The 14,050-nt window shown below is 43.2% G+C and overlaps 1 protein-coding gene across 5 annotated transcripts in view; it reads left to right on the plus strand.

Moving 5' to 3' along the window:
- LOC115036112 (AT-rich interactive domain-containing protein 1B-like) overlaps window positions 1–14,050 on the plus strand; it is a 158,207-nt gene that overhangs the window by 101,333 nt on the left and 42,824 nt on the right. For all 5 annotated transcript variants that reach the window (XM_029494239.1, XM_029494240.1, XM_029494242.1 and 2 more), the window contains exon 5: window positions 6,053–6,353. In XM_029494239.1, the coding sequence (XP_029350099.1) occupies window positions 6,053–6,353 (301 nt within the window). The remainder of the gene's footprint in view (window positions 1–6,052; window positions 6,354–14,050) is intronic.

Consider the following 14,050-nt stretch of genomic DNA (forward strand, 5'->3'; position numbering starts at 1 on the left):
TATTGTACAACCAAGTTAAATTCAGCGATACTGAACCTGTGCTGTCACTGACCTCAAACCAGTATTTATATCTCCAATGTAGCTTAGCACAGTATAACACATAATCACATCCTTAGGAGATTCATTATTAGTATTTTTCAACCTCATGGTACTCACCCAACTCAGCTTGCTCTTGCTTCTATTAAAAACCTTTCCCCCGATAAAAGTAGAGAAAAGTCAAGTCACACTGAGATGGATGGTACCACACAGTGGAAAAAGAGCTCTATGTTACGTCTCTGAGTTATTGCTGGGACAAGAAGATAGTATGCCACCTGTGGCAATCTTGGGCAGAGTTAATTAGAGACTATTGGAAACTTAAGGCACTTGAGATAGGAATATTTAGCTTCCAAGCACACGGCAAAACACAGAGGTCCGTGGCTCCGCATGCTAACATAATTGAGTGCCTACTGGGTGCTACCCTGAAGCCCACATGGGGCTCCTGCCTCTTTTTTAGAGTCTCCCTGGCTTGTGCCAGAAGATTTCACTCAGAGACCCTCAGGAGGTGGTGGAGACTCTGCTCAAGAACTCTTATCGCCACGCACATGCTCTCATACATACACATGTCCCAGTTTGCACACAAAAACACATAATCAAACACATTACATTATTAAGGACTCCATCCCATCAAGGCATATTTGCACATTTCTATATATAACAAACAACAGTATAAAATAAAGCAGGCATGTGGACGTCAAGTAGTGTTTGCTACCCGACACATTTTGATCAGCATTTCTCAGAGTAGTGCTTGAATTGTCATAATTTTATCAATTTTCATCATCATCACCAATTATCATCACCATTGCAGCCTCAGTAGACATTCCAGCTGATTGACATCAAAGAAAGAAATGATGGTGTGGGTGTTGTGTTAAATCTCCTTCCACTAAGTCTCTCTATTCTCTTCTTCTTTCTGTACTTAATAGCACTTAGCAAAGGGTATTGCAGTTGGTGCTCTACATGGTGCATCACATTAAAACGCTCTTTCACACATACAAACACACACAGTCAGCAGTCCATTTGGATTCATTTGCATGGCATTTCATTTGGATTTTGCCTCAATCGATGGTTTGGGGAGAGGATAAAAAAAACATCTTTGTGTAATAGCATTTCTGCTCAGTCTCCAGTGCACCATAAAGATAGAAAGCACAGCGGCCGGAGACGGTAAATGAGCACTGTGCTACCATGAGCCGACCTATCCCTCAGGCCTCCAAACGATGGCTATTGGAGTTAATTACAGTTTGCATCATCATATTTACCCAGAGAAGAGAAACAGAGAATAAAACTGGCCTCTGAGCTCACTGAGGTGTTGTTTCTATATATATACTGTACCACAGTGAGGTGGAGTGCAATTGTCGTTATGTGAAACATTATTTTACTCTTGACCCATGAAAGCACAAGTCCTGTGTGGATACACATTGGCAAAAATAACAGAAGTGTAGAAAAATAGAATTAAAGTATTAAATAGTATCGCAGGTTAGCAGTTGTTCAAGTCTTAAAACAATACTTAACCTATCTCTATAGTTTATACATTAAAAGATCATTCCTCCTGTTTTATATGGAACATGAAAACATATCTTCCTCATGCAACCCCATTGTAGGAGATGAGGAAGTCCACAGTTGTCATTATCTGAATGTCTGAAATTGAATTCCAAAGTTCTGCTGGAGCTAAAATGAGGCTTCGCCATTCGGAGTCAGTCGCATCAAGTGGGTATCATCCAGAGTTGCAGTCTTTTTATTGCAAAATTACTCCTTTGTGTTTCCCAGCAGTGTTTCCTGGCTGAGCTGCAGTGGACTGATTGTAACACAAAAAGGAAATCATGTATTAAAAAAGAACTTTTGAACTTTAGAAAATAAGCACTTGATTTGGCTACAGAGGCTTACACTGGAATCACATTAGAAAGGGATCTTTTCATGGCCAGTGCAGAGAGGAAAAACACTTACAGAAACCAGTAACTCTTTCTGGTATTTTTTTAAGATGGACTTGAAAAAGTGGGATCCTGCTCTTAAATTTAGTATAGCCAACAGGATTGTCCATACGTCCGTCAGTATGTATTCTTGCTGTACATAGCCCTTCTTGAGTTATAAACCCATAACTTCAAATTGCTTTATATTTGTTCTAAAGGTTTAATTCTTCCAGATCATTTTTGTTCTGGAAGAATTAAATGGAAGTTAATCAAATTTAATCAAATTTCATAATTCAATACAATTAGTAATGGGAAGACTAGATGATAGATGATGTTGATAGATAGATAGAAGATAGATGTTGAATTTTTAAATGTTGTTTGTCAATGCTGTGAGCACCAGGGATGTCTCATTAGCTGGTGAAAATATTAGAAAAACCATCTGTATGGCCACACACTTGTAGAGTTGTGCCACAGAAAAAACTGCAAAAGCAAACAATTGTTAATAAGCAATGCAATTACGGAGTGATTTTTTTTATCTATTACATTTCATAAAAGAGACATTGTCTAACAACGATGTAAACGTTTTCTTCAGGAAGTAGTCACATAACCAGTATGATGGTTATCAATTCTATATTCAAATCAAATTGCTTGTGAGTTAAAATATTTGTATTGCAAAGTCCATGTTTTGGTTGTGTGCAGTTTGAAGCCGTAAGGGAGGTTGTTTCTCAGTGTTACCGCTCACAGTGCTCATTTGCTGTTTGCGTTTGTATTTCAGGCTCTAGTTAGCTGGCTAGCCATCTGGTGCAGAGCCCTCAGCCATACTATTCCCTCTGACAGGGACAGACAGAGGAAGACAGAAAAATAGATACTCCATGCGAGACGCTGTGTGTGCATGTCTGTGTGTATGTGTTTTGTTTTGTTTTTTTGTTTTTGTTTTTTTTGCTTGACAGAGAGCGAGAGAGTGAGAGAAAGGAGGGAGAGCAAAAGAGGCAAAGAGAGAATTAGCTAGTCTCGCATCGCGTTCCTTTCCTGTAGTCCACAGGAAACTGCAGCTATTGGCTCCTCCCTGTCTAGACAGAGAACTACTTTCTTGCACATACACACGTTCACACACATACACACACGCACACACACACACACACATGCGCGTACACTCTATCTCTCTCTAGCTCTCTCTCACAAACACACACTCGGTGCCTTCTACCATAGCAACTTTGATTAATTCCCAGTGTGCGGTGAGAGGAGACAACATCAGCACCATGGTCAGAGGAAAAAGGCCCACAGTCTGCTGGATGTGACAGCTCCCTGCTTCTCCCTGCCTTATACCCTGCTGGTGACTGTGAGAGTGAGAGCAGGTCAATAGCATGAGTGAGAGATGGGATGGGTAGTGCATGTGTGTATGTGTGTGGCCTCATCTATCCCCTCGGCTGCATCAGTGCTCAAGCATGTCTCACTGTGACAGTCCTGCAGCCTGTGTTCCTGTCACACACACACACACACACACACACACACACACACAAAAACAGAGGGACACCAAACAAGGGAGTGTAGGCAGGCGCCAACACCAGTGAGGTGAAGGGTCACGAGCGACTGCCTCTCCAATGTTGTGTGAAATGTGTAGATGGCAGTCTCGGCCCATTATGTGCGCACATGCAATTTTGTGTGTGTGTGTGTGTCTTGAGGCAGACAGGGGGCATCTCAAAGTAACTGGTTATTATCACCTCAATATTTTTCTTATTATGACAATTACATGCTCCAGGAGCGAATTAAGCGATACAGGACGCCAAGCGGGAGTGGTTGACAGCTATTTGGAGACTCAATGCACAGAGCAATTTGCAGCCCCGAGCCAAACAAATTGGATTTGGGCCACTTTGGATTGGGGCCCCAGATTGTTGGGCGTTTGGATCCCCCAACCGCATGCCTTCCTGGCTGCTTAGCTGGCTGGCTGGCTTCGATTCTTTACACATGACTATGTTGCACACAGTTAGCCAGGTACAAAATGCTCCATGACCCTTGACAAGGATTAAGTGTGGACGTGGAGGAAGGGTGTCTGCTAAAACAAATAAATTATCTTGCCAGTGTAGTGTAATTTTTTGTTACGGTAGTCTTTCCGCTACCAGACATTGTAACTGTGGGATTATTGAGTATGTACAACCTACATTTTTAGAGTAGAATGGTGTTTAGCTTTTCTTTTATGTTATATACTACTACTACTTTCTTGGTCTTAGGCCACACAGCTGTGCTCAAGTGTGTGTATAATCCAAATGAGCCTAACAGCCTCTAAACGAATTACTGGTATGCATTTTCCCACCCCTAAACTGCCACTGGAAAAGCTGGCAACAGCACCCAATTAGGTGAAATGCAATTATTCCCATCCATTCACACAATTAGCCTGTCGGTTAACAACCTAGCGCTACATCCGGTTAGCTCTTTGTGGTGTTGGAAAGCCATTGCCATGGTTACGCTGGCTCTCTCAGTAACCCCACCATGTCAAATGGCATGCACCCTTGGCAACTAGTTGCTTGAAAATATCATTCAGCACTATTGTTGGAGGCAGCGCATTACATTTGTCCGTTCAAGATACCGGTTGACATGATTGGTTGAGACAGGGAGTGGTACCATGGGTGAAGAAGAGAGAGAGGACTAGGGAGAGGAAAGAGGGTGCCCCATGTGCTCAGTCGCGCAAGGGTAGATAATGCCAGGTGACAGACTGGCAGGCTGGCAGAGTGGGTGGGCACTCACAATGGCATGATGGAAAACAAAAGCTTTGTGTGTCAGCACCGAGATCGCATTAACCAAAACAAGCAGCCGTGGACAGAATGCCACACTGACTTGGTGTGTTGTTCCACAGATGAGGCCATCCACGTATTGAAAGATGATGGGGGATGTCTCTTAAATACCATGGTGCTAGGATAATGAGAAAAAGTAAGGTGGTTTGCTTGCAGTTTCCATATATTTGATTATTTGACAGCCAAACACTGTCAGGTCGGGCAGATATTTATAATTCTGATCCTAATATACAGTTAGTTTTTTGGCCACCATTTAGCATTTGAAATGTAACTGTTTTTACATCATTGTATGATTCTATCAACACTGAAATCTGAAAAAGTTACAATTTTCCAATGACCTGTTGGCACCTTAAGATAGATGCAGCTGTTTTCACAATAATTATGATTGCGACTCTAACTTGATGCTACATCATCCTGACATGCAGACAAAAAGATAATGCACACTTGCGATGAGTGCTCATTTGTATGGGTGCATCTGGGTCAGTTTCGATTTGAAGACGTTGTAAACCTGACATGGCATAGAGACAGACTAATAGACACAGTGTATGGTAACAGTAACAGTTGCACAGGTCTCAGGTGGGACAGGAGTGCGGGGTCAACAGATCTGGTACAGGTAGATAGGACCAGCTGCCATGCATCCCCACCTCTTTCCTTTCCTCCCCAAACAGATACCTGCCAGAGAACAGGGTCACTTACAGGTGACTTCGCCCACAGTCAGCTACAGCTGGGGCACGAGTAGTTAGAGACCAGTCATCACATTGGAATCTCTTTACTTCTACCACTGTCTTTCTTTCTCCTTGGTCACTTCTCGCTCCCCGTATTTTTGCAGTGAGTACACTGTTAGCAGCATTGGTGGGGAATCCCTGTGATGAAATTAGGAGGGGGGAGTATCCACAAAGCACACACAGTCTCACACACATACAATCATCTGCTCAGCACAGGGAATGAAAACTGTAATATGAACTCAGCCTTTATCTGAATGAAATCCCATGACAGTTCACTTCTACCGCTGCACCACAGTGTACAGCAGTGGCTTCTTCTGTGGGCCGCCCGGCGTTCTTGTAAACTTTTAAACTTTGCCCCACCCTGTCTTATGAAAGCAGTGGGAACACATTAGCTTTTCTCATTGTTTGTTTATTTTTTATGATGTTATTTTTTTAGCCATATTGTCATATTTAACTGTGGTGTGTTCATGACATAATATGGAACTGGGACGATTTTGTGCTTGCTGGTTTAAACTTGCCACCTGCTGCATGTCACCTCTCATGAAACGCTTGGGTGAGCTTTATAAATACTCACTGTAAGTCCTTTTCTCTGTTCCAGGATCTGTCCGGCTCGATTGATGACCTCCCCACAGGGGCGGAGGTTGGTCTGGGCTCAGCCGTGAGCGCCGGAGGCTCCTCCAGCAGCAGCAGTAGTAGCCAGGGGGAGCAGGGAGGTGCCAGTAACCAGGGACAGTCCCCGTTCTCCCCACACGCCTCCCCACACCTCCCTAGCCAACAGGGTGGCCCCTCTCCCTCGCCTGTTGGCTCCCCTGCAGGGTCCACTCAGTCCCAGCAGTCCCGATCGGGGTCCGGACCCATCTCTCCTGCCAGCGGACCCTCTGCCAACATTGCTGTACCAGGTAGGATTACCACTGAAGCCTCCAAATGTATGTGCACATGAATCTTGATAATCTAATTTTATCTTGATGAAAGGTGCAACTTGGAGCATAACTTTATTAGTTTAATCACCGCAAACAAACAAGACTCACTGACAAGATTTGCTGCTGGAATCAGACACTGCACTACATTTTACATCCTGTACTGCCAAGTTAGATTCCCTGGGAAATTTGCAAAATTGCTTTACAGCTTAAGGGGAAATTGCTTTGTGCCACAAAACAAGGGGCTGCTGTTTGAAACCAAATTAGAAAACAATCACACACATAGTAAGTGATGTCACATCATGCACATTGTCTCTGACAGCTGATGAAAAATAGCTGCTGTGACATAACTGGGGGGTGTGGCTGGCAGGAGTTCATCACCAAATGGGTTTATTTGCTGTTTGATGATAATAATCCTTGGAGGGTCTTTAAAGCAGTGCCATTAGTAAACCTGTTGCTGCTGAAAGCATTTCACAGTTATCACATCTACATTTCTGTTTGACCTTTACATTTATTTTGTTATTTAAAGACTGAAGCCTGATTTCATTTGTTTTTAAATATGTGCATTTAAAGAGGATTTTAAAAAGGTCATGTAGAAAACTGACCCTGGTTCCGAGGAAGTATAAATTTTTCCTCTAAATAACAGAATGCCAGCATTTAAATGTATCAGGAAAATAAATCAGATAAGGAAAAACAAGAGGTGAACATGTTTTTTCAATATAATCATTGTCTCTATTCATGATTATCCATATTATTTTCCATGTAAACACATCCACTTAGATTTTACTTGAGTCTTAGTAAATCAGGGTTTCATCTTGTTTTATAGCAGTCTAGATGACCTGATGCTGGTGGCAATATCTTCCAATGACAACGTCTTTGTCTCCTCTCCAACTCACTGTATAATCCATACAGATCAATTTTCATTCTGCCAGTTAGGACAGAGGATGAAGCAGGGTGCACACTGCAGCAAAGACTTTGATATCTCTTGTCTATTTGTGAAACTTAGTCAGACTGTAGACGATTACAGCATAGTGCAGAACACTGAACAGAATACGCTTTCTTCTTTTTCTTTCTGCAGTTTTTGTCTTTGTGTTGTGACGATTTGTTAATTCTTAGATTGTGTTCTGTATTGCAGAAACATGTCCTATGTTGTAGGGGAATTCTAATAAAGTCAATCTCCCTGCAACCTGTGGATTGCACAGGTATTTCCAACATTTATCTCAAGACAATATTTCCTTTTCACACTCAGAGTTAATGAATTGAGACTAGCTCATAGTGCAGGACCTCGCAACTGTTTTGTAGCCTTATCTAAAATACGGCAGGTCAAACAAGACACCAACAGGATTATCAGACAATGCATGGTGTGCCTGTTTGTCTCCCGAGGCCACATAACCATTCAGATAAACACTTTATAAACAAGTATGAATTTGATTTGCTGGAGACAAGCATGTGAATGTGTGTGTGTGTGTGTTCGTTCCCTCCTGGCCTCCCCATCATCCCATCACCTCTTTGGCCAACTGAGTGACTGACCGAAGTATCAGCATATCTCAGACCTGTCAGTCACTCTGATGAGGCGGGGCAAAATGTCTTCAGTAAGAACCTGACACAAGTTCCTCCTCCTCCTCTCCTCGCAGTTGCTTACCAGAGTGATTGACACTAATGAAAAACTGGGACAGTGGGTTTCCAGGCGCTCGTGCCAAGAATCATGACAAGAATCCGGGATGAGGCGGCAAAGACGGGAAGCGAAACCGATCGCTGGGACGTGATTAATAAGAAAATATTTTAAAATATTCCCCATGCCAAATAAATGGTGATAAAGCATGGAGCAGTGAGTAACATCTGGCATGTTTTAGCGGGTGTACTACAATCAGTTTGAATTAGATCAAGGAGCAGCCAGCCTAAGAGAGACACAGGAGAACTAATGTGGTTAGCACACATCTCATTACTGATGCTCTGCTTTCTAATTCTTCATCACAAGTTAGGACACTTTGGTTAATGTTGTCATCATAGTTCAGTACAAGTCAGTGAGGAGAAGAGAGAGCAAGGAAGTTAACAAGCAAAACTGTGTATTAATGTGTGAGTTGTGTGCAGATTGTGTCTGAGGTTTTTAGCTTCGGTACTATGTAACCATGAAAAAACACCACACCTTTCATTATCTAAAACAGTTTTATGAAATATGGTGTCATCCAAATTAAACAAATAAGACAAACGGTAATAAGCTAATTAATTAGTGCGAAAAAATAAAACTGTTTTTATCTGCAGTGATTTGAGCTCTAGTCAACAAGAGTCAAAGCACACCATTTCTTGTTGCTGCGTTGTTTTCTTCTCCGTTAATTTATTGTAAGTAAGGGAACAGGAACAGTCTGTTCTATGATGGATTCTGTTCCTCTGCTGGCACCAAAATCGATTCTTTACATTGTGTGGTAGTTTGCACATTTTTCTCTGTAAACTTCAGTGTAGCTGTGCTGTAAATGTCAGCATGTGATGTGAAAAAATATAGCTACATTAGTCTCATGGGGGTCATGTCCATTTCTTGCACTACATTTTTATTCTGGAACTCCATTAGAATAGTTTTGTTTTATTAATGCAAAAAAAACTAATTTATCTTACACTGTCTGATTAGTAGGCCCTCTCTTAAAGAGGTCTCCTTAAAAAACCCACTTATCGTCCAACATCCAAAACCTTCCAATTCATTTTGTCATTTAATATGAATACTTAACATTATATAAAGGACAGAAAAGGAGCAACACACAGAACATCCTCTTTAAAGTGCGTTAGTGCAGTTCTTTCCTTTAAATGCGAACAAAGCCCCTGTGTGTGTTTGTGTGTTATTGTGTCACCGGTCAGCCTCTCTCTGTAGAGTGATGCGACATGTCACACGGCTGAGCACTCACAGGATACACGCTACCCTTGACAGCGGTCAGAGGAGACCAATTTCATCATGTCATCCTTTCACCTGGCTGTCAGACACGCACGCGTGCACACACAAACAGACGCACACACACACACACACACACACGTAGAAAAATCTCAGAGAAGGCAGATAAACCAAGTAGCAGCGCATTAGCACACATTCCTACGAACAGCTTATATGGATGAGTAACAGTGAAGTGTGTGTGTGTGTGTGTGTGTGTGTGTGTGTGTGTGTCAGACAGGGGAGACTGAGAGATTGCCAGCCTATCATACACCTATATACTTTCACAAATCTATCTTGTCGGAGCTCCACAGCATGCCTGTGATTCTCTTGTCTCCTCACCACTCTTCTCCTTTCTCCTCTCCCTCTCCTTCTCTCTCTCTCACTCACTTGCTTGTTCTGTCCCTGTCTCTCCATGAAGCAAATCCAATACACTGTAACATTATCCGGGCCTCGCCTTGCTATTTGGATTCTCTCCCGGAGCCAAAAAGGCACACACAGGGCCAAATTGATTTTCCTGTTGCGCTAGATTTGTGACAGTCGAGCAGAAATCACATTGCTCAACCGCCCAACCTCCCCCTCCTCTTCCTCCACACCGTATGCACACACATACACAAAAACAGCCTCTCGCCCATCAAACACACATACACAAACCCCTCCTTCTTCCCAGTGTCTCTGAAGCAATTCAGAACGTCCTCAGAATATTTTTCTCCTTCCATGAGACATCAGGGACGAGGGAAGCAGACATTTGTCTCATCTGAATGAATGTGGGGCGGAATGGGAGGTGCCGGCGTTCCAGCTTCTATCGCTGGCTGCAAGCTGTGGGAGCAAGAGGCAAAGTCATCTAGTCAAAGTTCAGAACTCAAGGTCCTGAAAAAGTTGAGCCAGTTTGTGTCGTCCCAACTGCAGCAGCCACAGAATCCATCAGACATGCTGATTTGCATGTTTCGACAACTCCACATTTCCCAGATATTTCTAGATGTAGACAACATAGTGTTCTCTCTGCTCCTTTGAGTGAGTAGATGGGCTGGTTTGACAAGTTGTCTCCAGGTTGACAACCTGTCAGTGTGGCGTCACTTCCTGTCAGCCTTAGTATGGCTATCACTTCTTCCCAAGGAAACGTCAAAGACATATCCATTACCAGGTGGAGCCTGCTATATACAAGATCAAACTTCACAGAAACTCAGTTGTCATCAGTTTGGATCACTTACTGATGGGATGGAGCTGATAAGTTGCCGAGATGCCTGCCACTACGTGTGGGAATATCCTCCAACAGATTTCAGTGTCAACAAAATAAATTACAAGAAAAAATACTGCTGTTTGATGCTTTTCTGATCTAAAACTAGTGGGAGGTGAGTTGTTGCTCCAGAAGCACCCACAGATGGTCACTGGGTTGAGATCTTTAAAATATGAAGGTCTTACCCATTCTGTGTGCTGTGTAGAAACATTTACATTTGTTTTGATTTTAATTTATTCAGGTTTTTTTTTTTTTTTTTCATTTATCACCCACCTGTGAGCATTCAGTGGAATATATTGGGTAATTGTAGTAGTGATTGCCATTCAAAGCCAGTTTTGATGAACTGACTTTTTCCAATCAAGCATTTGAAAATACATACAATGCATACACATTGTTTGACTGTCCCATGACTCACTTAATGTTGTATTCATGTCTACTTGTCCTCTGCTAGTCCTCTTGAGGGACAATAAAGACTAAGCCCAAACCTGAATCGGAACATTATGTCAGCCACCTTGGTGCTCTTTGTTTAGACTGAAAGCCTGAACACATGATCTGTGTTTCCTTTGCAGGTTTGGTCCATGTTTGGGTATTTTGGTCTCTCTGAATTCACCTGTGTTTACACGCTTTATGTCTGCATGCCTGCCAGCCTTTGAAGGCCAAACTGCAATACATTTCCACACTGTGCAGCTACTAATTGACACAGAGCAGATCCACACTTCTCTGTGGCCCAGCTTGCTCTATCTGCTGCAGAAAATCACAAATACTCATCTCTCCCTCTTCTATTTTTCTCTCTCTTGTTCTTTCCTCTTCATGAAGGTCCTCTGAGGTCCAGTTAACAGAGCCTGCATGCCCTCCTTCTTTCCTTCACCTCTCCCTCTTCCTCGTCCTCTCACCACTTTCTTCCATCTCTCCTCACCCCTCCAAGTTTTTATTTTCTTCTAAAGGGGTGAATGGAGTTGCAGGCGAGCGCTCGGGAGAGTTTAAGCTGTTTATCTGTGCTTCGCTTCAAGTGCTTCCAGGGCCTAGAAAAGGACAGAGAGGTCAGAGCAAGTGGAGGAGGGAGAACAACGAATAGATGGAAGGACTGAGACAGAGAGGGATAGAAAAGCACATTTGTCCATTTTGTTAGCTCAGGGGTCCTTCCCTATGAATCTCCTCCAATCTGCTTTATATCTACTCCTGTCCCACCTTGCCTGCGGCTTGTACTCAATTTTTCATTTTTAAAACACAGATTTCTGCCTAATTATGGTTATGAGAAAAACAATAAAAAAAATATTGTGCTCTTTTGGCACACCAAGGTCAAAGGTTAGGCATAGATGCCTGTCAGGAAAAAAAGTGATGCAAAAGGTGGCATTTTTGGAAATAAAACTATTAAGCGATTGCCTCAGCAAAGGAGAAAAACTAATTTAGAAGCTGCACGATATCAGACCAGAGAAGACGCTGCTGGGTTGCTGATCTAAAACTTATATTTTTCCTCTGTTAGTGGTAAAGTTATTTCAAGAAAGCAATGGAAGAAGGCGGGGAGTTCGGTTTTCATGCAAGTGTGTTTTGCAGTGCAGAGTGTGTGGAGCCAGGCGAGTTTTCTAGTCGCACCACTCCCTAAGAGGCTGTGTGGTGGGAACACTGCCTCTGGCTGTCCCAGTCCCTCTCTCTTTCTCTCATTATTTTTATCATGCTTTCTTTCTCTTATGTTCCCTCTTGTGTCTCGCATTCCCTCGTCCCCACCCTTTCCTCCCCATCTCTGTTTGTCTCCGCTGCTTTCTACGCTCAGAGCGTTGCTGTGGTACAGGCCTCCCACCAAGGAACAAGGCTGAATTTTCCATCCACATTTCTGCCTCTGTTCCTCCCTCTTATTTCTCCACATCTCTCCTCCAGCTCTCTTTCTCCACTTTGTCCTCCTTTTTTTCATCTTCATCCCCATCCACGCATCAACCCCCTCCACCCACCCTTAAAAACTCCCACCACAACTCTTTCCCCACCTCCCACATGCCTCTGTCTCTTCCCCTCCTGATGGCTGCTCGTATTCGAAGTGAAACAGCAAAATGCCCTCCCCACAGGCATTATATTCACAAAGAACACTGTTGGCCAAAACAGGAAAAAAAAAAAAAAAAAAAAAAAAAGACGGCGCTTGCTTGCTGTGTTAGCCGTTTAGAGAAATCCCATTCTCACTCCGTCTGACTGGAAAGCCCTAACTGGAGCATAGTGCGCAATTATTTTCTCTCCCCAACACCTATTTTCTAGCTTTCTCTCACTCCACCGCTCTCTCTCTCCCCCGCATCCTTCTCGCTTATTTTTTAGCTTAAGCTGCAGTTTTGCTTTACTTACAGTTGCTACTCATTGTTGGAAGTAATGAGGATCTTGGGAGAGTGCTTGTTTTGCGAGCCACTGCAGGCCTGTGTTCGTCCCCTATAGGGAGAGTTAACTGGCATTAGCCCCCGGCTTGGAGAGGCATTGACTCGCACCCATAGAGATCTAAACCACCATTATTGGTGCCTGCTGTTTATCTGCCTCTTTCCCCTAAAGACGTGGCAAGTGGGGGATATTACCTGTGTGTGTGTGTGTGTGTGTGTGTGTGTGTGTGTGGTGGGAGTTGCAGGTGTGTGCGCATTTACAGCCTAAGGGTTGTATTAAGGGATGGTGCTGAAGCAGCCCTTTCTCTCTATTCTACACCAGTCTATTAGTGCTCACTGCTGTTACCTCACTTTAGCAAAAATGGCCCCCGCTGCTCCAGGGGGTCTGTGTTTGTAAGAAACAGTGAGGGAGTGAGTGTGAGTGTGAATGCGTGTGTGCGCAATGTAGCAAAGTGGAGGCATCACTCCATTTGTGTGCACACAGACTGTTTCTGCACACTCTCACAAGCATGAACGTGCACGTCTGCTAATGCACACCCATGCCTTCCTTTCATCAGCAATTAATAAAAGTCTTTTCACTGACTTTCTGGTTGACTTTTCCTCACTGACATTACAGACACACAAACACACACACACACACACACACACACACAAACACACAGTAGCTTCTAAGCTTAATATTACCAGGGCCCTGAAACAAAACAGAAATATGGCCACAAGTGCTCTCCCTCGGCTTTGAACTTCCCTGGCATTTGCGTTTGAAACCCTGATGAAAAAAAGCTTCAAAGACCGCACTCCCTCTCTTCAAAGGAGACTTGGGGTTGTCTCAACAGTCCTAGTGGAAAAGAAATTTAAAATGTATATTGAGTTTTTAGCAAGGAGCATTATCTCCAAAAACGCAATGAACTGCTATTACTTTTGGCCCTTGCTGCCTTGTATCATGAGGAAAGAGTAGAAAATGGATGTGCTCACTAAGTGCCTTTTTATAAAGAGGAAATTACAGTTATTTGGCTCCTCGGCAGCAGTCTACAGTGTTCATTCTAGGCATCCCTCTGTTTGTTCTTCATTGCTGTGCTGCATGTCCCGTCCTTCTAAAACCCGATCAGCAGGATGACAGCATAAGATCTGTTCATCTTAAAAGCTTCATGCTCTCTGATAGATTGCTATTAAGGACAAA

This window comes from Echeneis naucrates, chromosome 22 (assembly GCF_900963305.1).
Source record: "Echeneis naucrates chromosome 22, fEcheNa1.1, whole genome shotgun sequence".
Taxonomy (NCBI): Eukaryota; Metazoa; Chordata; class Actinopteri; order Carangiformes; family Echeneidae; genus Echeneis; species Echeneis naucrates.